This window comes from Phocoena sinus, chromosome 10, assembly GCF_008692025.1.
Source record: "Phocoena sinus isolate mPhoSin1 chromosome 10, mPhoSin1.pri, whole genome shotgun sequence".
In the NCBI taxonomy this organism is placed as follows: domain Eukaryota; kingdom Metazoa; phylum Chordata; class Mammalia; order Artiodactyla; family Phocoenidae; genus Phocoena; species Phocoena sinus.
This window is the reverse complement of record NC_045772.1, coordinates 19,750,390-19,775,533: the sequence shown is the minus strand read 5'-3', so window position 1 is coordinate 19,775,533 and position 25,144 is coordinate 19,750,390. Positions and strand designations below refer to the sequence as shown.

The 25,144-nt window shown below is 37.2% G+C and overlaps 1 protein-coding gene and 1 pseudogene across 3 annotated transcripts in view; both read left to right on the top strand.

Moving 5' to 3' along the window:
- PARPBP (PARP1 binding protein) overlaps positions 1-25,144 on the top strand; it is an 86,258-nt gene that overhangs the window by 8,158 nt on the left and 52,956 nt on the right. For 2 of the 3 annotated variants that reach the window (XM_032646437.1, XM_032646438.1), the window contains exons 3-4: positions 6,494-6,727; positions 12,389-12,496. In XM_032646437.1, coding sequence (XP_032502328.1) covers positions 6,494-6,727; positions 12,389-12,496 — 342 coding nt within the window. The remainder of the gene's footprint in view (positions 1-6,493; positions 6,728-12,388; positions 12,497-25,144) is intronic. The other variant, XM_032646439.1, reaches the window with a different exon arrangement.
- On the top strand, positions 2,854-4,194 carry LOC116760908 (annotated as a pseudogene).

Here is a 25,144-nt window from a genome sequence, read left to right as displayed (position 1 = left end):
AATGAGATGTCTGTGCACTGAGCAAGATGTAATCTAAGCCCCATACTCAGTGGGTCATATAGTAGGTACATCTTTAATTTGCCTTGATACTTCCATACTGCTCTTCAACTTGGCTGTTAGAATTGACATTTATATCAACAGTGTAGGAGAGTACCATTTTCTTATTTCTTTCCATATTAGGTGTTATCAAACTTCATTAGAAAAGAAAAGTGATATTTCATTTTGATTTTTCTGCTAGCTAAAGCATTTAGCACCTTTTAAAATTCTTATCTGACCATTTAGGTATCCTTTTTTGAACTGTTTATTCATTTCCTATGCTTATTTTACTGTCGACTTATTTTTGTCTCTTTCTCACTCTTTGAAAGAGTTGTACATATATTTTAGATACTCTCTTGTTTTACACTTTGTTGATATCTTCCAGTGTGCTCCGTTTACCCCCTTTCACTGGATATACTTCCCGTTTCACCAGTATTCATATGCTAGACCTCTCTACTGAGTCTTACTGTGGTATGGTCAAGTACTCACTGGATATTTTACCTTGATTACTGTCTCCACATCAATTTTTAAAAGTAGATCACATTGTTTGCTTCCTCAACTTACCACCTACCTTACCTTCCACACTCAGTCACTGAAGCTAGATACCTAAGGATCATCATAGGGTCTCTTTCCTTTGCTCCTCTTTGCAATTCATTTTCAAGTCTTGCCAATTTTACTGCCTGAGCATTTTTTTAAAAATCTGTCCTTCTTTAGTAATCTGAAGAAATGGTACTAAGGTAAATAATATATTATGAGGATATTGTATAATGGAATGGGCCAGCTGAAGGTTAAACCTTGGTGACCATGCACTAGAAAATAAGGAGAGAGAGAAAGTGAAATTATTAAGAATCATTGAATAGTGATTGAGGACTATTGTTCTGGAATCAAACAGACCATGTTCAAATCACCTCCTTTGTTTGTTTGTTTATGAATAATTAAAAAAAATATCCACAAGCTAAGTGAAATGTACCCTGAAGAAAATTTAGTTCTCATTGTAAAAATTTTGACATATTGAAATATTCAATACAAGTCACTTTTTGTTCAGGATTTGTCTATGTAGCATTCACTCAGTATCTCTTTCTACTTGTTAATTTCCTACTTGTTAAATCACTTAATTCACTGTGAAAATTCAGACTCTGAGTGGGAAAGAAGAGGAAAGATGAATTGCAACTAAATTTTTCCAAGTTCATGTATATATGCATGCACGTGTGCAGTGGATATGGTGGGTCGTGGGTCAGTTTTACTTTAACTCTCCATGTACAGAATCAGCTCAGGCATCCCCATCTGTGCTCAGACTTCAAGTCACTTGGCAATGTGAAACAACATACACTTGCCTGCAGGTGCATTCATAAGTAGCAGATAGTAATAAAAAGGTGGAGTTGGTTGTATATATCCTTCACCTATATTTTCCACCCTCTACTTTGAGCTCTGTTTAGTTTTTTAATTCTCTGAAGTTTGAGAACATAGGCCCCTAAAGTAATAGTCCTTACAATAACATTTGATTACAATGAAACCTTTGAATACCTGGTAGAGTTGTTAGTCTGTTTATTGGTGCGCTTGTTTTCTTAACTGCTTTAGTGGGGAGAAAGAAAATAAGTTTTGAGTTTTAGGGTCTTGGAATATTTTCTTAGCTGGGGGGATATTTTAGCTTAAATAATATAACACCTCTCTAGCAGTTTTAATACTGCTAAAGATTTAAGCTATTATAGATTCACTGAGGATTATTAATTTCGTTATATGGCAAATATGTATAACTTCATTACTACATTGCAAATAAAATTTTAGCCTTTCTTTTCTTCGGAATTGGCTTCATAGTTTTAATTTGTCTGGCCATTATGTTATTAAGGCTGTTATTCACCTTAAGTAGCCTTAAGAACATTACAAATGGTCCTTTGGATGAAACAAAGCTATTAATTTTATAGCTTCATAGGAAGCAATCACAGCACCTGGGGTTGACGGTTAGATTTGAAAATGATCCAACAGTGACATAACAAATAAGAAGAAACTGTTTTTAAAATTGTATTACATTTATCTACTACCCTTCCCCCAACAAACAAATACTTATTTTACTTTGAATAAGAAAAGAGAAAGGAAACTGACAGTTTTTATTACCTAACATTTATCAGGTGTTATTTAATCTGTACAGTCTTACTTTATAACCAAGGAAGCTGACTCAGAGGGATTTCAGTATCTTACTCAAGGTCACACAGCCAATTAATGCTCTTAAGTAAATCTGTTATTTTTTCTCTTTCCATAACAAGAATTCCAGTTAGTTAAAAATGTAAAGTTTATCTAAAATTTTGAATAATTATAAAAGTAACTTTGGTAAAATGTAAAAAGTACAAGCGCTCTGATAAAACGTAACTCTCCATTTTTCTCATTTTTTTCTTGTGAAATACAATCCTTCTTATGTCCATCAGAGAACTAAAGCATTGAAGATTTTGAACTTCCTTTAGATATTAGCCAGCTGGCATGTTTTCCTAGCAAAACATTTTCTGATTTGACCACAGACCCTCTCAATCAGTTGTTACTGGTTTGAATAACATTATGCTGTCATGGTGGGCACCTGATCATGAAAACTGATATTTGGAATGCATTTTTATTTGTATTTAAAATGTTTTTATAATCCCAGTATAAACACTGTTAATCTAGTCAAAACCTTTTCTCACAAGATCAAGAGCTTGTATAGGCTGCTGGGACTGGGTCTTCCCGGGCTCTGCAGCTGGCGTCGACTTCTCCGCGCTTTTTGGTGGCCTTGCACGTCAGCGCCCTCCGGCTCCCGCCCGGCCCTCTCCCAGTCAGCCTGGCGGCAGGGCCATGGCGTGGCGGCGGCGGCGGCCCGAGGCCCGTGGCGGGGCCCGCGGCGCGCTGGCGCTGCCAGCGCTGGCCCTGTGCGCGCCCGGGACCCGGGGACCAGGGACCGGGGCCCGGGGCCGGGCACTCCAGTGATACTCGGCCATGGTGAGCACCGAGTACGTGGACCCGTAGGCCAACCAGAGCGTGTGGAGCGCCTCGGAGAGCGGCCGCTTCGGCGAGAGCTCGCCCAAGGAGGGCGCGCGGGGCCTGGTGGGCGTCCCGCACACCGAGGACCGTGACCCCGAGGGTTGCGCGTCCTGCACGCGCATCCTCGTGCCCCGCGGCCGCGGGGGCGGCACCTTCAAGGACAAGGTGTTGGCGGCAGTGTGGTGGAACGCCTCGGCCGTGGTCCCATACAACGAGGAGCGCCACGGGAACCTCACCGCGCCCTTGTCCCACGCGGGAACCAGAAATATAGTAGTCATTATTGTTAGCAACCCCAAAGGAAGAGAAATTGTGGATCTGGTGCAGAAAGACATTCCGGTCACAATGACCATAGGGCTCGGCACACGGCACGTACAGGAGTTCATTAGCGGTCAGTCAGTGGTGTTTGTGGCCATCGCCTTCATCACCATGATGATTATCTCATTAGCCTGGCTAATATTTTACTATATACAGCGCTTCCTATACACTGGCTCACAGTTTGGAAGTCAGAGCCATAGAAAAGAAACAAAGAAACTTATTGGGCAGCTTCCTCTTCGTACTGTAAAGCATGGAGAAAAGGGAATTGATGTTGATGCTGAAAGTTGTGCAGTGTGTATTGAAAATTTTAAAGGAAAGGATGTTACCAGAATCCTGCCATGCAAGCATATTTTTTATAGAATATGCATTGACCCATGGCTTTTGGATCACCGAATGTGTCCAATGTGTAAACTTGATGTCATCAAAGCCCTGGGATATTGGGGAGAGCTTGAGGACATGCAGGAGACGCCTGCCCCAGAATCTCCCCCAGGGGCGTTTCGACTGCAGATCTGAGTCTTACTTTACCAGATGGTGACAGAAGTGACGCGGGCAGCTCAGCACTGCCCACCACCAGCGACTCCGTGCTGCCTTGCGAGGCCAGTTTTAAGGAGGATGATGGTGAAAACACGGCCTTGCTAGAGACAAGCAGGAGTGACCCTCAGCTTGAAGGACCTTTCTCCTGGCGTATTACCTGCCGGCAGTTTCATGGACAGAGCTTGGGCTTGAATTAAAGGACATTTTATTTTTTTTACTTTAGCACATAGTTTGTATATGTGAAAATAATGTACATTCTTTTACCTTTCAGGTTCTGATTTGATATACAAAGGGCTAAGATACTTTATTCTTAAAAATAATTTTTGATTAGTCTTCATATATTTATCTACTAAAATGTATCATAAGATTAATTCTAATCAAGGATGGTTCTAGACTAAGCACATTGAATTCAGACTAGTTCAAATGGAGTTGTGTGATTATATTCAGTAATTGATCACATGAGGTTCCCTGGAGGAAAGACTTTTTTAGAACATTAAACTTGTAAATGTGATGAGAGAAATCTATCGCTTCCTTACACCTCTGTACTATAGAGAGATTTCCAAACCTTAGAGCACTTTCATTGTTGTTTTTTATTTGGAGTTATGGGAAAAGCACTGGTTGACTTTAGGATTTGCATTTCTCCCTTTCATTACCTAATTTCTTCTAACAACCTTGATGGGGAGGGAAGTTTTGTCCATTTTTTTCTGTACACATAAAAAAAGCTACGATTCCGTATTGTGCACGAGCATGAAGTTCTTCATTGCTTGTTAAAGAAATGGAGTAGACAGACTCTGATGTACTCTGATATGGCGTTTTTTGGGGTAAATGATGAATATACTGATTCCAACTGCAGTTTAATCTTTACAGTTATAAAAGGTGGTAGATGGGGACTTTTCATTGCTGTTGTAACACAATAAACAAGTAACCAGTTTTCTTGAAAAAAATAAAAAAGCTTGTATAGTTTTACTTTAACTAGTTATAGTCATTAGGATGAGATTTGTACGTTTATATTAGGCAAAATCTTAATTTATTTTTAACATGAAGGATGTTATACCAAAATAGTTTTTAGGAATTTTTGAGATAAAACAATTTAGTTTTGAAACTCTAAATAACTGGATTTATTTAACTTAAATACCACTTGGAAATTTTATGGTACGTAACCTTTGTGGGATTGGGAAGTAAAGTATACAATTTTGATGCAATGCTGAGATATTACAAATCTGTCTTACATTTGGGTTATGGGTCCAGTGTTTGAGAGTTACTCATTCTTTTGGTTGTTCATTGAACTAATTTCATGAAATATAATTAATTTTCGTAATTTTTATATAACAGGTCTCTACTCCAAGGACAATAAAGATAATTTCCTTAGTTGCCTCCATATGGTTGAGTAAAGAGTTAATTATTTTAAGGCAGTTTGAGCACCTTGTCTTAAATTTGGATAGTAGTTAGAAAATATCTTTATAAAAGATATAGAGATTTGAAAGAGTCAGATATGTAGAAAATAATATATTATTTGGCTGTGTTTGATTTCTTTCTATTAATCTTCATTGGCTTGGCTAAAGATGATGTTACAATTTAGTTCCAATGACTAGTACTATTTAAATACGCACCCATTATTTTAAATGCTATTAATGGGAAGATATTGCTGTTAGCAGAAACTACTAGCATATTAACTATGGAAGAGGACAACAAAATCTGTATCTCAAAACCATGTATGGATACTTAAAATTATTTGTTACTCATGCTGCAGAAAGGAGTAGTTAGAATTTTTTTACTGAATTAGGTCTATCATGCTTTGGAGGGCACCATTATTAATATCTGAGATATTAAGTGGGATGGAATGCAATCAATTAAAAATCTTCAACATGTCCACTGAGATAATTTATCATGTAGATATTGAAGAAGAGGAAAAAACGAACAATTTTGTCTGATTAGTAACATCTGACAACTTATAGAAAGAAACCTGACTATGGGCTTCTCAGCACTTGTTTGTTATAGTTTAGTGCGATGATGAGCAGGGAAGATTCAAAATTCTTTTCTGACCCCAAATTTTAGCACCGATATTTTGCTTCTGAAATAGTAATGAAATAAAACATAATTTTTAAAAATTTAATTTTTATGTTCATGCATTAAGACTAACACTTGGAATAATGTGATATGTAGGAATTCAGTATGACATGACAGTTTTAAATAAGAGATTAAAAATACATTAGCAAAAAGAACTAAAAGGAACTAAGTATTAACAGAATCAAATGTTTCCCCAGTCAATAGCACTTAAGTTCGGTTCACTGCTCACCCATCTCCCCACTTTGGGTAGAAGAAATTTAGTGAAGTTCAGGAAATAAGATGACTATATTTGCTAAATTTGTCATGTGCAAACTTATTATAGTTGTTCATATTTTTAAAAATCATCAAAATCTTTTTCTTTTATATCTGGTTTTAAAATTATGCCATAGCTCAACTTTGATGTTCTTTTAAAATCCACAGGAATTCAATGTAGACTTTTCTATGACAAAATTCAGTTTGTACTTTCTATCTTAATTGTAAGTTAATGAATATCTAGCGTCCAACTTTATCATTTTATTTTTGGCATTATCTCTTTCAGTACAGTGGAGAATTTACAGTCTCTCTCAGCGATGTCTTATTGACCTGGAAATACTTACTACATGAGAAATTGAACTTACCAGTTGAAAATATGAAAGTGATTGACCATTATGAGAACATTAGGAAGATTTATGATGATTTCTTAAAGAATAGTAACATGTTAGATATGATCGATGTTTATAAAAAATGTAATGTTTTGACTTCTAATTATGAAAATTATGCCAACATATCTCCTGTAAGTATTTTTTAAATAATTTTATCTTAATCAAATTAAAATTTGGGTAGATTTATTTTTACTTTAAATGATGGTCAGCATTTATAATAACTTGATAATGCTTTTGCTCTTTGGATCATGTTAAGAATGGAAAATTTAGCTACTTGAAAGCTAGTCATTACTGGAGAGAAATATTTTGGTGGTAAATTTTGTTGAATTTGTGTTATTATTTGGTTGAAATATAAGGACAGCTACTTATTAGATCAAAACATTTTTAATAAATCAGTATCAAGTACGTGATTTCTTTTTGAATTATGTCAGGGATTGATTTTGTATTTTATTTTCTTGGTTTAATGTGCATCTGTTCATTTGGCATATATTGTATAAATGATTGCTATGACTCTTTCTATGGATTAGTAAAGTTTTTTATTAAGATAGAGTATCATTTCATGAGGATAGTATGATGCAATATACATGAGGTAATACACTATTCCTTTTTTTTTGCAGACACATTCATTGCCTTATTTTTTTATAGAGTATAAATTTTAAAGTTAATGGAATAGCATCCCTTGCAGTTTGGTTTTGTCTACATTATAGTTGATAAACTGTTTTAGAATATATTTGAATGTATCTAGTTTGTTTTAAAGTATTGAAAATATATTTCTTTATCTTAACATATACCAAGTGCCACTAAAGTAGTAATTAAACAGTGGTAATAAAAGAATAATTGCAGCCATAACTAGAAGAAAATGTTTACTGGATTTTCTCAGATATTAAAATAGTTTATAAATATTACTATCTGATACTTGGGAATAATGTTTTGTCTGCTTAGAATAGAAACCGCAATAACAGTTGTTTAAGGCAATGGAAGTTTGTTTCATTCTTTTATAAAAGATGTCAAAAGGTTAGCATCTAGGACTGATATGATAGGTTCATGGTTATCTGATAGTACCTAGGATTTTACTGTCAGTCTGCTCTCCTATCTTAGTTCTTGACTTCTACCCTCAAGATCATTTGTGGTCCAAGATAGTTGTTGGAGCTCCAGACATTGTATCAGCATTTCATGCAGCAGGAAATAGTAAGGGAGCACCGCACTCTCTTTTCCTTTGAAAGAGATGTAGCTCTTTTGCTTCCATCTCATTAACCAAAGCTTAGTCATATGGCCAGACCAACATGCTAGCAAGGATGGAGAATATAGTCTTTATTCTGGGTAGTAATATGCCAGAAGATAAAAGAAAGCTCTGATACTAAGGATGAAGGGGAGAATGGATACTGGCAGGTGGTTTGTTGTCTTTGCCTCATGGGGCTATCATGGAAACCTGTGCCTTTTTGTAACTTTCTCAAAATACATGCACACACGTGTACATGCATACCCACACATACTCATCCACACCATGATGAGGATACTTGTGAGTGAAGACAGTTTTTTTTTTTTTTTTTTTTTTTTTTTTATGCGTTACGCGGGCCTCTCACTGTTGTGGCCTCTCCCGTTGCGGAGGACAGGCTCCGGACGCGCAGGCTCAGCGGCCATGGCTCACGGGCCCAGCCGCTCCGCGGCATGTGGGATCTTCCCGGACCGGGGCACGAACCCGTGTCCCCTGCATCGGCAGGCGGACTCTCAACCACTGCGCCACCAGGGAAGCCCTGAAGACAGTTTTTTTATTCTTCTCTAGTTATGTTTTATTTGCTTACCTGTAGAGATGATTTTTAACTACTTTTCACAAAGTTAATTTAGAGAAGTTCATCAAACACAAGTATTAGATTGTAGGAACAACAAACATGAGTTTCTGATAAGCCAGTGAGAGTATAATCTGCCTGAAGTCTTTGTTTTCATTTTATCCTTTGCCTATAAGTCCTCTAATAAGTTTCTTCATTTAAGTGAATCAGCTTATAGTGTGAGATATATAAGGTTTTACGTTTGAGGAAGTTCTGTCTCCAAATATCAATATGTCTCCTTTGAAGAACATCAGGAATGAAGTGGGAACTGCTGAGATGGTAATATATGAAGCAGAAAATTTTCTGCATTTAAATCTTAGAAGGCTAACAACTTGATCTCTGGTACTTATGTTACTCAAAGGAGATTTGCAGCGAGGAAAAAGTGAGCAGGAAAATATCCCTAGATTGACATTTCAAAAATATGCTAAATGTAACCCTAATTTATGCTAAAAGCATCTTTAAAGATACATATCAGAAAGTTCTAAATATTTCTGAGCTTCAGGGTCCTGAAATATCATGATTCTAATAAGCTTTTTTGTTTTTGATTTATTGTAGCCTAAATAAGGCAAGAATTAAGAGGAATTAAGATAAAGGTAAGAACAGGGAAGTTCTGGGAACATAATTTGAATGATAGCCCTTTCCCCTTTGTTTCCTACTTTTATAATTCCTCTCCCGAGGAACATGGATGCAGGGCCCATGGGCATCTGGGAGCATAGAAGTCCTTGGATGCTAACTGGACTCTAAGTAGGGAGAATTGTTACAGAGATTGCTCTCATGAACTGAGTAATTATCTGGAGGACAAAATCAGAGACCTGGGCTGAGGAGCAGAAGTAGTAGGTCCTGAGAAGAGCTAAGCAGCCCTCAGAAATCTGAGGAAGGTCAATAAATGCCTTCTATGAGTGTGCCAGGGTTCTTTTACTCTCAAGAAGCAGCAAAGTAGCTGAGTGGATGGTCTTACTGTTGGTGAGGCTTGAGAGACCACAAGAAGACTGTTTTTCAGCCTAAGCAGGTGACTGGCAGCTTGCTTATTTCTCCACTGCTGCTCAATAAGGAGTAGAGACCATTTCAACTTCCATTACTCATAGAACTGTCATCACTTAATGGACCTCAACAGTCAGCTGGGCCCCAAAGAGCCAGTGAGGAGAAGCAACGGTCACCTAAGGGGTCTCAGTGGCCAGAAAGATGAATCAGCTAAGAACACACATGCCTAACAAAATAGAGCTGCTCGAAGGGAATGATAGCAAATTGAATCCAGCGAAATAATAAGTACTCAAGGAACTTCAAGTATATACCTAAACATAAGACTTTCTAGACATTAAAAAAAAAAGAAGAAAAGTTTTCCCAATGTAACAGATGAATTCAGACTCAAATTAGTATCCTGAAAGTCAAGTACAATAAGTAAAGCACAGAGTAAAACACATAAAGAAACAAAGAGGGAAAGTTAAGAAACTTAGAGGTTAGATCTAGAGGATTTAACATATAAATGTTAGGAGTTCTAGAAGGAGAAAAAAGAACAGATGCAAAAGAGGCCATGATAAAATAAATCATATATTTGTTAACAACAACATTTGTTATAATAAATATTTTCCTGAGTCTCCTAAGGAGTGTTTATGAAGTTCCAGGCTGAATTGATGAGAAATGACACATACCTAGACATATCCTGGTAAAATTCCTGAACTCTTAATTTCCTGGCAGAACAAGTTATTTAAAAAGAACAAAAAATTAAATAGCATGTCCTGAAAGTGACCTAAGAATTGCATCCTCAACCAAGATATCATTTATCAGCCAAGTTAAGGAAGGATTTGTGAGGATATGCAAAAATTTAAAGAATGTCATCATCATACCTCGTGTGAAGCATTTACCTTTCCAAAGACTAATAATTAAACAGATGAACTGGAGCAGCGGTCTATCTAGGGAAAGATGGTAGTGAGCACTAAAACTTGGAGTGTGTATGTGCAGTTAAAATGATAAGGATGGACTGGGAATATGTGAGCTAAAATGGAAGACTTACACTAAGAGAGATTCTGATACTAGTTTAGAAATAAAACTGCTAAACTTCGTAGTTTGTTAGGGGTAAGTAGCAGGCATTATCACTTCTAAAAAAGAATAGAGAAATATGAGTCTGATTTGAGTACAGGGAGAGTAAAGGCAACTATTAATGGAATCGAAAAATACAGTACATCTTCCAAATAAGAGGATAAAAATACAGTGAGTAGCAACCTGTCAAATCAGTAAAGATACAAATCAGTAAAATTAATAGTGTACCACAGCAAATATATTGTGATTTTTATCTTGCCTAAGAAAGCTTTATGCTATATATATATATTTTTTTTTTTTTTCTTTTTTTTGCTGTATGCGGGCCTCTCACTCTTGTGGCCTCTCCCGTTGCGGAGCACAGGCTCCGGACGCTCAGGCTCAGCAGCCATGGCTCACCGGCCCAGCCACTCCGCGGCATGTGGGACCTTCCCAGACCGGGGCCTGAACCCGTATCCCCTGCATCGGCAGGCGGACTCTCAACTACTGCGCCACCAGGGAAGCCCTATGCTATATTATCTAGAGTCCTTGTCTAACTTTGAGGTCTAGGAACTGCTTTACACTAAAAATTATTTAAGACTAGAAGGAGATTTTGTTTATGTGGATTATATCTATTGATATTTTCCATATTAAAAATTAAAGAGAAATGTTTAAAATGTTTATCAGTTATTACAATATTGATATTGAACCTATTACATTTTAATATGAATAACATTATGTTATGAAGAATAACTTTATTTTCCAAAAATAAAAAAATTGTGAGAATAGTGACATTGTTTTACATTTTTATGAGTATCTTTAATATCATGTGTGATAGAAAATACCTGGATTCACATGTCTGCTTCTATTTGATAAGTTAGTTTGATTGAAGTATATCAAGAAAATTCAGATTCACATTGATACATAGTTGGAAAAGGAGGACTTCCCAGATCCCCTGAATGGGTCTTAAGGACCTCAGAAGTACTTGGATCATACTTTGATACCCACTGAACTGATCTAGAATAATGTACTTTGCATGTAATTAAATATGAAAGTGTTTTTTAACTAGAAGGTAATATTCTCCCATTTCTAAAAATAATATTGTGTTTATGGAAAAATAAATCTTTGCTTTGAGTATCTCTTCTGAAAACATAAGAACCACAAGTGTGAGTACCACCATTATTCAAAATTTGTTAAATAGTAAATTCTTATTTTGGTGATCTTGAATTTTGAGATTGAAAAATTGTATATGTTATAAACAACAAAATTCTAGGCTTTCTAGTTTTTTTTTTATCACTTGATTAACTCTTTATGAGTACCAGCTTATCATATCAGTAGAACTGTGGCAAATGCTATTTCTTTTCAAGGAGTATATATTGGTGAGTTACTTTAGTTATAATTTTGCAATATCTCACTGGACTTTGTTAATTCAGTTTGTCCCTTTCCTTCAGGTTTACTTATCAGGAATTGTGTGTGTGTTTGTGTTTGTACATGCCTGTATAATCTTCAATCCCTTAGAATAAGTGAAATAATATGGAGATACTGAGTAGTGTGTCAGGCTGAAAGCAGATATCTCTTTATAAATTATTTTTTCGTGGAAGCTCTTATTTTGTTTGAAATATTGTGGCTTAGGAAAATAGATTTACTTATGTATATTCCAAAATGAAGCATTTATTGTGGGCATTAGTTAAGACTTTCTTCCGTACAAATAAAAGGCTCAGATGAAATTTCCAAGGTCATCTTTTAACTCTGAACTTGTAAAACTCTTTGAGTACAAGTGCCATTGGAAACAGATTGTTAGGAAATTTAATTGCGTGTATATTATGGACTGCCAACAAAAGTCAGGTAATGTGCTGTACGCTGGAACATCAGAGACACTAAGTAGAGCTAGGTGTGAAATATTTTTTACAGTTGCCGTAGCATTTTGTTAGTAACATCTTGTATTTCTTACAGAGTCAACTACGGGATTTTCTGTCTGGCAGACAGTATGCAGTAGATAATGAAACTGATTTTTCTGAACCAATGTCACCAATTCGTAAACACAACCAGGATAATGAAAAGGTATGGCTAAATTGTGAGTAAATAAAAGCAGGGTATGATCCTCTTAAAATCACTATGACTTTGTATGTTACAGTTACTATTTTTTTTAATTTTTAAAAAGTTTTTAATTTGCTTAAATAAAAAAAATTTGTGAAGAGTAGTACATTGGAGACTGCCAAGAGCATGGTAATAATCAGTTTATTCATGGTTTTGGGCCATGGTAACAGGCACTGTGCAAAAATAGGTATCACTAAGTATCGGAAAAGTTGGTACAGGTTGCCAGAGTTCTTTGAATTGTTACATTTGGTATGCTTCACAGTTAGTATTTTATTTTATTTTATTTCATTTAGTAATATGCTTATTTATTTATTTATTTTTGGCTGCGTTGGGTCTTTGTTGCTGTGCGCACTGGCTTTCTCTAGTTGTGGCGAGTGGGGGCTTCTCTTGCTTGCGGTGCGTGTGCTTCTCATTGTGGTGGCTTCTCTTGTTGCAGAGCATGAGCTCTTGGCACACAGGCTGCAGGAGTTGTGGCACGCAGGTTCAGTAGTTGTGGGACACGGGCTCTAGAGCCCAGGCTCAGTAGTTGGGGCACGTGGGCTTAGTTGCTGCGCAGCATGTGGGATCTTCCCAAACCAGGGCTCGAACCCATGTCCCCTGCATTGGCAGGCAGATTCTTAACCTCTGTGCCACCAGGGAGGTCCCACAGTTAGCATTTTAAATGGTTGATTCTTAGGAGAATATGTTCTGTTCTCCACTCTTCAAAAAATCTGTTTCTACTCTTTGCAGTAGAATAGCTGATGCATCATGAGTTCTGATAACAGGATTTGCTGTCCAAACAAACCACAGAAAAGTAGTACAGGTTTGGTTTAATATAAGTTACTTTCAGCTGAACACTATTCTAGGTACCTAATTACATGTAGTAATTCCTCACTAACGATGGGAGTTGTGTTTATGAAAGTTTCTTACTAAAATTACCATTGACAAGATGAAAGGTTAAGAGTACTGGAAAGAGCATATCTAAAAATATGTTATGTGAGATTGGTTCAAGATGGCGGAGTAGAAGGACATGCTCTCACTCCCTCTTGCGAGAACACTGGAATCACAACTAACTGCTGAACAGTCATCGACAGGAAGACACTGGAACTCACCAAAACAGATACCCCACATCCAAAGACAAAGGAGAAGCCACAAGGAGATGGTAGGAGGGGCGCAATCACAATAAAATCAAATCCCATACCTGCTGGGTGCATGACCCACAAACTGGAGAACACTTATACCACAGAAGTCCACCCACTGGAGTGAAGGTTGTGAGCCCCACGTCAGGCTTCAGAACCTGGGGTTCCGGCAAAGGGAGGAGGAATTCCTAGAGAATCAAACTTTGAAGGCTAGTGGGATTCGATTGCACAACTTCGACAGGACTGGGGGAAACGGAGACTCCACTCTTGGAGGGCACACACAAAGTAGTGTTTGCATCGGGACCCAGGGGAAGAAGCAGTGACCCCACAGAGACTGAACCAGACCTACCTGCTACTGTTGCGGGGTCGCCTGCAGAGGCGGGGGGTGGCTCTGTCTCACCGTGAGGACAAGGACACTGGCAGCAGAAGTTCTGGGAAGTACTCCTTGGCGTGAGCCCTCCCAGAGTCCGCCATTAGCTTCAACAAAGAGCCCAGGTAGGCTCCAGTGTTGATTCACCTCAGGCCAAACAACCAACAGGGAGGGGACACAGCCCCACCCATCAGCAGGCAAGTGGATTAAAGTTTTATTGAGCTCTGCCCACCAGAGAAACACCCAGCTCTACCCACCACCAGTCCCTCCCATCAGGAAACTTGCACAAGCCTCTTAGACAGCCTCATCCACCAGAGGGCAACAGCAGAAGCAAGAAGAACTACAATCCTGCAGCCTGTGGAGCAAAAACCACATTCATAGAAAGATAGACAAGATGAAAAGGCAGAGGGCTATCTACCAGATGAAGGAACAAGATAAAACCCCAGAAAAACAACTAAACAAAGTAGAGATAGGCAACCTTCCAGAAAAAGAATTCAGAATAATGATAGTGAAGATTATTCAGGAACTCAGAAAAAGAATGGAGGCAAAGATCGAGAAGATGCAAGAAATGTTTAATAAAGACCTAGAAGAATTGAAGAACAAACAGAGATGAACAATACAATAATTGAAATTAAAAATACATTAGAAGGAATCAATAGCAGAATAACTGAGGCAAGAACGGATAAGTGACCTGGTAGACAGAATGGTGGAAGTCACTGCTGCAGAAGAGAATAAAGAGAAAAGAATGAAAAGAAATGAAGACAATCTAAGAGACCTCTGGGACACATTAAATGCAACAACATTTGCATTATACGGGTCCCAGAAGGAGAAGAGAGAGAGAACTGACCCAAGAAAATATTTGAAGAGATTATAGTTGGAAACTCCCCTAACATGGGAAAGGAAATAGCTACCCAAATCCAGGAAGCACAGAGAGTCCCATAGAGGATAAAACCAAGGAGAAACATGCCGAGACACATAGGAATCAAATTGGCAAAAATTAAAGACAAAAAAAAATTATTGAAAGCAGCAAGAGAAAAATGGCAAATAACATACAAGGGAACTACCATAAGGTTAACAGCTGATTTCTCAGCAGAAACTCTACAAGCCAGAAGGGAGTGGCATGATATACTTAAAGTGATGAAAGGGAAGAACCTACAACCAAGATTACTCTACCCAGCAAGGATCTCATTCAGATTCGATGGAGAAATCAAAAGCTTTACAGACAATCAAAAGCTAAAAGAATTCAGCACCACCAAACCAGCTCTACAACAAATGCTAAAGGAACTTCTTTAAGTGGAAAACACAAGAGAAGAAAAGGACCTACAAAACAAACCCAAAACGATTAAGAAAATCGTCATAGGAACATATATATCGATAATCACCTTAAACGTGAATGGATTAAGTGCTCCAACCAAAAGACACATGCTTGCTGAATGGATACAAAAGCAAGACCCATCTATATGCTATCTACAAGAGACCCACTTCAGACCTAGTGACACATACAGACTGAAAGCGAGGGGATGGAAAAAGACATTCCATGCAAATGGAAATCAAAAGAAAGCTGGAGTAACAATACTCATATCAGATAAAATAGACTTTGAAATAAAGAATGTTACAAGAGACAAGGAAGGACACTACATAAAGATAAAGGGATCTATCCAAGAAGAAGATATAACAATTATAAATATATACACACCCAACATAGGAGCAACTCAATACATAAGGCAACTGCTAAGAGCTGTAAAAGAGGAAATCGACAGTGACAGTGGGGGACTTTAACACCTCACTTACACCAATGGACAGATCATCTGAACAGAAAATTAATAAGGAAACACAAGCTTTAAGTGACACAATAGACCAGATAGATTTCATTGATATTTATAGGACATTCCATCCAAAAACAGCAGATTACACTTTCTTCTCAAGTGCGCATGGAACATTCTCCAGGATAGATCACATCTTGGGTAACAAATCAAGCCTCAGTAAATTTAAGCAAATTGAAATCATATCAAGCATCTTTTCTGACCACAATGTTATGAGATTAGCAATCAATTACAGGGAAAACAACGTAAAAAACACAAACACATGGAGGCTAGAAAATATATTACTAAATAACCAAGTGCTCACTGAAGAAATCAAAGAGGGAATAAAAAAATACCTAGAGACAAATGACAAAACACAACGATCCAAAGCCTGTGGGATGCAGCAAAAGCAGTTCTAAGAGGGAAGTTTATAGCTATACAAGCCTACCTCAAGAAACAAGAAAAATCTCAAATAAACAATCTAACCTTACACCTACAGGAACTAGAGAAAGAAGAACAAACAAAACCCAAAGTTAGTAGAAGGAAAGAAATCATAAAGATCAGAGCAGAAATAAATGAAATAGAAACAAAGAAAGCAATAGCAAAGATCAATAAAACTAAAAGCTGGTTCTTTGAGAAGATAAACAAAACTGATAAACCATTAGCCAGACTCATCAGAAAAAGAGGGAGAGGACTCAAATCAATAAAATTAGAATTGAAAAAGGAGGAGTTACAACAGACACCGCAGAAATACAAAGCATCCTAAGGGACTGCTACAAGCAACTCTATGCCAATATAATGGACAACCTGGAAGAAATGGACAAATTCTTAGAAAGGTATAACCTTCCAAGACTGAACCAGGAAGAAGTAGAAAATATGAAAAGACCAATCACAAGTAATGAAATGGAAACTGTGATTAAAAATCTTCCAACAAACAAAAGTCCAGGACCAGATGGCTTCACAGGTGAATTCTATGAAACATGTAGAGAAGAGCTAACACCCATCCTTCTCAAACTCTTCCAAAAACTTGCGGATTAAGGAACACTCCCAAACTCATTCTATGAGGCCACCATCACCCTGATACCAAAACCAGGGAATGATACTACAAAAGAACAAAATTACAGACCAATATCATTGATGAATATAGATGCAAAAATCCTCAACAAAATACTAGCAAACAGAATCCAACAACACTTTAAAAGGATCATACACCATGATCAAGTGGGATTTACCCCGGGATGCAAGGATTCTTCAATATACGCAAATCAATCAATGTGATACACCATATTAACAAATTGAAGAATAAAAACCATATGATCATCTCAGTAGATGCAGAAAAAGCTTTTGACAAAATTCAACACCCATTTATGATAAAAACTCTCCAGAAGGTGGGCATAGAGGGAACCTACCTAAACATAATAAAAGCCATATACGACAAACCCACAGCAAACATCATTCTCAATGGTGAAAAACTGAAAGCATTTCCTCTAAGATCAGGAACAAGACAAGGTTGCTCACTCTCACCACTATTATTCAACATAGTTTTGGAAGTTCTAGCCATGGCAATCAGAGAAGAAAAAGAAATAAAAGGAATACAAATTGGAAAAGAAGTAAAACTGTCACTGTTTGCAGATGACATGATACTATACATAGAGAATCCTAAATATGCCACCAGAAAACTTCTAGAGCTAATGAATGAATTTGGTAAAGTTGCAGGATACAAACTTCATGCACAGAAATCTCTTGCATTCCTATACACTAATGATGAAAAATCTGAAAGAGAAATTAAGGAAACACACCCATATACCATTGTGACAAAAAGAATAAAATACCTAGGATTAAACCTACCTAGGGAGACAATAGACCTGTATGCAGAAAACTATAAGACACTGATGAAAGAAATTAAAGATGATACCAACAGATGGAGAGATATACCATGTTCTTGGATTGGAAGAAACAATATTGTGAAAATGATTATACTACTCAAAGCAATCTACAGATTCAATGCAATCCCTATCAAATTACCAATGGCATTTTTTATGGAACTAGTACAAAAAATCTTAAAGTTTGTATGGAGACACAAAAGACCCCGAATAGCCAAAGCAGTCTTGAGGGAAAAAAACGGAGCTGGAGGAATCAGACTCCCTGACTTAAGACTATACTATAAAGCTGCAGTAATCAAGACAATATAGTACTGGCACAAAAACAGAAGCATAGATCAATGGAACAGGATAGAATGCCCAGAGGTAACCCAACGCACTTATGGTCAACTGATCTATGAGAAAGGTGGCAACGATATACAATGGAGAAAAGACAGTGTCTTCAATAAGTGGTGCTCATTAAACTGGACAGCTAAATGTAAAAGAATGAAATTATAGCACTCCCTAACACCATATACAAAAATAAACTCAAAATGGATTAGAGACCTAAATGTAAGACCAGACACTATAAAACTCTTAGAGGCAAACATAGGAAGAACACTCTTTGACATAAATCACAGCAAGATCTTTTTTGATCCACCTCCTAGAGTAATGGAAATAAACACAAAAATAAACAAATGGGACCTAATGAAACTTCAAAGCTTTTGCACAGCAAAGGAAACCATAAAGAAGACGAAAAGACAACCGTCAAAATGCGAGAAAATATTTGCAAACGAATCAACAGACAAAGGATCAATCTCCAAAATATATAAACAGCTCATGCAGCTCATTATTAACGAAACAAACAACCCGATCCAAAAATGGGCAGAAGACCTAAATAGACATTTCTCCAAAGAAGACTTACAGATGGCCAAGAAGCACATGAAAAGCTGCTCAGCATCACTAATTATTAGAGAAATGCAAATCAAAACTACAATGAGGCATCATCTCTCACCAGTTAGAATGGGCATCATCAGAAAATCTACAAACAACAAATGCTGGAGAGGGTGTGGATAAAAGGGAACCCTCTTGTACTGTTGGTGGGAATGTAAATTGATACCGCCACTATGGAGAACAGTATGGAGGTTCCTTTAAAATCTAATAACAGAATTACCATATGATCCAGCATTCCCACTACTGGGCATATACTGAGAGATAACCATAATTCAAAAAGACACATGCGCCCTAATGTTCATTGCAGCAGTGTTTACAATAGCCAGGTCATGGAAGCAACTTAAATGCCCATTGACAGACGAATGGCTAAAGAAATTGTGGTACATATATACAATGGAATATTACTCAGCCATAAAAAGGAGCCAAATTGGGTCATTTGTTGAGACGTGGATGGATCTAGAGACTGTCATACAGAGTGAAGTAAGTCAGAAAGAGAAAAACAAAAATCATATATTAACGCATGTATGTGGAACCTAGAAAAATGGTACAGATGAACTGGTTTGCAGGTGAGAAATTGAGACACAGATGTAGAGAACAAACGTATGGACACCAAGGGGGGAAGTCGGGGGGTGGTGTGATGAATTGGGCAATTGGGATTGACGTGTATACACTAATGTGTATAAAATGGATGACTAATAGGAACCTGCTGTATAAAAAAATAAAATTAAATTAAAAATAAAAACTATGTTATGTAAAACATCTAGAACATGCCTACTTCCAAGTCAAATGCTCCAATAAGTTAATGCATTTGATGAATCACTTTCTTCATTTCCTGGAAGCATTGCTAAGGTAGATTCTCCCGTAAGTCCCATGCTCTACAGATTGCAATTCTTTTTTTTTTTGGCCTCACAGCGTGGCTTGGGGGATCTTAGTTCCTCAACCAGGGATTGAACCCCAGCCCTTGGCAGTGAAAGCGTGGAGACCTAACCACTGGACTGCCAGGGAATTCCCCAGATTGCACTTTTAAAAATATATTTGATCACTACTGTCAACTACTTGTATATGTACTTCTTAGACTTAATAATGTAGCTTATATGTGCATCTAATGTTTTTTCTGTCCTGTTTGAAAGTTAAATTGCTGACGCCATGACAGTTAATCCCTAAGATTCTTCAGCATATCACTTCCTGAAAATAAGGACAGAACCACAATACCATCATCATATATAAGAAAACGGAAGTATTCCCTAATATCATTCATTTACTATTTTCCCTATTCAAATTTCTCCATTTGTCCCTGTAATGGGTTTTATGTCTCTTTAGAGTCTTTTAGAATTCTCCTCAGGTTTTTTTTTCTCTTGTTATTTATCTGTTGAGTTCCTACTGGTATTATTTAACTTGTTCCTCTATTTCCAATAAACTGGAAACATCTAAAAGCTTGCTTAGACTGAGCAATGTAATCTATGAAATACTTTATAACTGATGCTGAGTATTTCATTTTGTATCACACTAGGAGACACAAACTGAAGTTGTCCTGAGTTTGTGAGGTCTTTCCAATATAAAGATGTAGTTTTTCTTTTGCTGTCAAAAAAGATCTAGTGATACTCTAACTCTGTAAATATCCTGTTTCCCAACAACCTTTCACCGAATGGTTTTGAGCATGCACTGATGATCCTTGTCTGAATCAGTTATTTCTTTAGAGTTTGCAGAATGGTTACTTTCCAACTCTATCATGTCTTTATAGTAATTTGCTGCCATTTCTCAGTAAAGAAGAGCTTTATCTTATTAACTAGGATGAAGTACAGTTCCCTAAAAATGGCAGGGTCACTACTTAATTCTTTCTCTTTAATTACCAGTTTAGGAGTTAGTATAATAATTACTTATAGGAAGAAAATTAGATGTTTTTATTTCTGTTTATGTTTCTCTTTTTATATGTGTTTACATTACTATGGACTCATGGATTTTTATTTATCCAGAGTTTTAAAATCAATTTGTCATTAATCTTTGATGCTAAAATGTAGGGGTCCCCTTTGATCTGGCTTCTGTATCTTTTTTTACATGCCCTATTAGACTTTTGAGCACTTATCTCTTTTCTGGTACAAGAAAGTATCCCAAGCCCACCTTTGGTTGTTTCCTGCTTAGGCATGGTTTCTTTTAGTGATTGTAACTATTTTCTGTTGCTTTACATTCATTTATTGCTTACATTCTCATTGTTTGTTTTTCCTACCTTGACAAGATATTTACCAAATTGCGTGGTCTTTTCTCAGTGATACTTAAGGAGTACACTCTTTTTTTTTTTTTTAGGAGTACATTCTTATAGGCTACAGGGAGGAAACAATAATTGTTATTGTGCCTTTCATTTAAGAGGAATGAACTAATTTGTACATTTAAAACAACCTAAATAACCAGGAATGAGGACCTGCCCATTCCAATGGAAAATCCTTATAAGGAGCCTCATAGAAAATGTATCTTGTGTGGAACATGGTTAGATTAAAAGAATGTACAGCTTTTTTCTCAGTTTATTTTTCCATTTATAAGATGAATTTATGGAAGGGAACATAATAGGTCTTTGTGGAAGAAACAAAAAGAAATTACAGAAGCAATTAAGAGAGCTCAAATAATGGGGTTTATGTCAGTTGCATTTATTTATTTATTATTTATTTTTGGCTGCGTTGGGTCTTCGTTGCTGGGTGTGGGCTTTCTCTAGTTGCAGAGAGCGGGGGCTACTCTTCATTGTGGTGCACGGGCTTCTCATTGAGGTGGCTTCTCATTGTGGACCACAGGCCCTAGGTGTGCGGGCTTCAATAGTTGTGGCATGTGGGCTCAGTAGTTGTGGCTCATGGGCTGTAAAGCGCAGGCTCAGTAGTTGTGGTGCACGGACTTAGTTGCTCCTCGGCATGTGGGATCTTCCTGGACCAGGGATCAAACCTGTGTCTCCTGCATTGGCAGGCGGATTCTTAACCACTGTGCCACCAGGGAAGTCCCCAGTTACATATTGATATAAGGATCCTGCATATCTCAAACACCCTAATGTTTGTAACATCAAATACCGGCAGTAAACTATGTAAAGTTGTCATCAATAAACTTATTTTATGATTAAAAAAATCTTAAAGGGATAGCCATGAAAAAGAATTATAGTATATAGAAACTGAAGGGTCTTCACTGTAAGCATATAGTTTTCTCATTTAACAAACAATGGTAGTTTCGTCGTGTTAATCCTCTACTTTTTATCTTTTGCCTTCTTGGATTATATTTTCTAAGAGAATTTTATCTACCAGTTAGCTGATGGATTAGATTTTATGAGGACTATTAAAATAGCAGCTATCCTCTCAACCATTTTTCTGTTACTTGCGGACTTCTGATTTTTCTTTTGCAAAGTATTTTATTTCTATTAAAATTCCTAAGTGACTTTTTGGGCTACAGTCGTAAAGATATATTTTGATCACCAAATGCTTACTAATGTCACACCAGCTCCTCAAGTAGATGAATGAAATGGACTGGAGAAACAATATTTTTGTTTACTTATTTTATTTTCCCCTGAGGTACTAATCTATTGCTTTAGAAATTCTGAAGTAATGAAGGGAAAAACAGAATAAAGGCCCCAAAAGAAAATCATCAGTTAAATAAAAACATTCTACGAGTATATTAGTTCTAGTCCAATCTTGTTTGTTCATTATATGTAAGAATTTATGTGTTGACAAATAAAAACAATATTTGTATAAATTTTAATATCAATTTAGAAAAACTGACTTTATTCAAATTGAGATTGAACATAAGCATTTCAATAATAGTTAAGAGTTAGTAAAAGCAACTTGAAGTTGTCAAAAAGCTTAAATAAAATTGTTCAACTTCTAAACAAACATTGCAAATATTTTGTGGTATGGATAGAATCAGTTTATTAAACAGATAAATGGAACAGTATCTTTATTTTTGGTATCTGGGTAAAAGCTTCAATATTGTGGATTTTTTCAATTTAAGCCCTTGCTTCTGGACATGATAACTGTATTTATGTGGAATGCTTTTCCAGAGAGCCTCTTTAAAACCCACTTGCAAATACAAGAGCAGGGAAACCATAACTGCCATGTTATCTGACCATAATGATAGGGATAGATTTCCAATTGCAGCCATGAGTTAAAAGAAACACTCTAACTGTGAGGACTCCAAGATGTTTTTCCCTGATGTTTGCCTAACATCACAGATCAGAAGGACACTATTTGCTAGCCTTTAAGAACAAGTTGTAGATGTGGGAGTTTAAGCCCTGGTCTTGTACCCAATAAGGGTCAGACATATACATATTAGTAAACTCTCATTATTTCTGGACAGCAGAAGCACAGTGAAACAGAGATTGCATGAAATTAAATGTAGAAAGAGTAAAGGAATTTCTGATTACAACGTGAATATCTCTTTCCTCTGCTTTGATTTTTGGGAAATTGTGTCACGCTTCCTGTATGTTTTAGACAGACTATTGCACTGTTAGGTTAAAATGGAAACTTTGTATTATAGATTCACATGAAGTATTATGATTTACTGTGAAAGTAAAGATAAAAGGACTTTTGAAATAAAGCAGAAAACTATGTTATACCTTACTTTATAAAATTTTAGGACAGATCTTTTTTAAAACAATATATGTGAAAGCACTTTAATGATGAAAAGTAACCTCCTACTACTATTAATAATAATAGTAATAACAATAACAACAATAATACTTAATATTAGCAGTAGTATGTTCTACCGTATAAAATAATCTTCCAGTTTCAGGAGTAGTATGAGGCTAAGTTGAGTCCCCAGAGAGTAATATACTACTTATTTAAAGAAGAAGAAATAACTTTCAAAAAATGTTGAAAAACATTTCATTTATTACTCTGTTTCTCTAGCATTAATGGTAACCTAGGGTTCTTAAAGATTTTTGTGCGTCCCCAGGTATTCAACTCACTACTAGAAGACTCTCTTCTTTCTTTCTTTCTCCCTTCCTTCCTTTCTCCCTCCGTCCCTCCTTCTCTCTCTCTTTCTTTCTCTCTCTCTTTCTCTTTCTTTCCTTTCTTTTCTTTCTTTCCCAATCGCCCAATTCAGCACACCACCATCCACACCCCACCGCGGTTTTACCCCTTGGTGTCCATACGTTTGTTCTCTACATCTGTGTCTCAACTTCTGCCCTGCAAAGCAGTTCATCTGTACCATTTTTCTAGGTTCCACATACATGCGTTAATATACGATATTTGTTTTTCTCTTTCTGACTCACTTCACTCTGTATGACAGTCTCTAGATCCATCCACGTCTCAACAAATGACCTAATTTGGTTCCTTTTTATGGCTGAGTAATATTCCACTGTATATATATACCACAACTTCTTTATCCATTCATCTGTCGATGGGCATTTAGGTTGCTTCCATGACCTGGCTATTGTAAATAGTGCTGCAGTGAACATTGGGGTCCATGTGTCTTTTTTTTTTTTTTTTTTTTGGTGGTATGCAGGCCTCTCACTGTTGTGGCCTCTCCTGTTGCGGAAAACAGGCGCTGGAGGCGCAGGCTCAGTGGCCATGGCTCACGGGCCTAGCCGCTCTGCGGCATGTGGGATCTTCCCAGGCTGGGGCACGAACCTGTGTCCCCTGCATCGTCAGGCAGACTCTCAACCACTGCGCCACCAGGGAAGCCCCATGTGTCTTTTTGAATTATGATTTTCTCTGGGTATATGCCCAGTAGTGAGACTGCTAGATCATATGGTAATTCTATTTTTAGTTGTTTTTTTTTTTTTGCGGTATGCGGGCCTCTCGCTGTTGTGGCCTCTCCCGCTGCGGAGCACAGGCTCCGGACGCGCAGGCTCAGTGGCCATGGCTCACAGGCCCAGCCGCTCCGCGGCATGTGGGATCCTCCCGGACCGGGGCACGAACCCGCGTCCCCTGCATCGGCAGGCGGACTCCCAACCACTGCGCCACCAGGGAAGCCCTATGTTTAGTTTTTTAAGGAACCTCCATACTGTTCTCCATAGTGGCTGTATCAATTTACATTCCCACCAACAGTGCAAGAGGGTTTCCTTTTCTCCACACCCTCTTCAGCATTTCTGGTCTGTAGATTATCTGATGATGCCCATTCTGACTGGTGTGAGGTGTTGCCTCATTGTAGTTTTGATTTGCATTTCTCTAATAATTAGTGATGCTGAGCAGCTTTTCATGTGCTTCTTGGCCATCTGTATGTCTTCCTTGGAGAAATGTCTATTTAGGTCTTCTGCCCATTTTTGGATTGAGTTGTTTCTTTAATATTGATCTATATGAGCTGTTTATATATTTTGAAGATTAACCCTTTGTCCATTGATTCATTTGCAAATATTTTCTCCCATTTTGAGAGTTGTCTTTTCATCTTGTTTATGGTTTCCATTGCTGTACAAAAGTTTTGAAGTTTCATTAGGTCCCATTTGTTTATTTTTGTTTTTATTTCCATTACTCTAGGAGGTGGATCAAAAAAGATCTTGCTGTGATTTATGTCAAAGAGTGTTCTTCCTATGTTTTCTTCTGAGA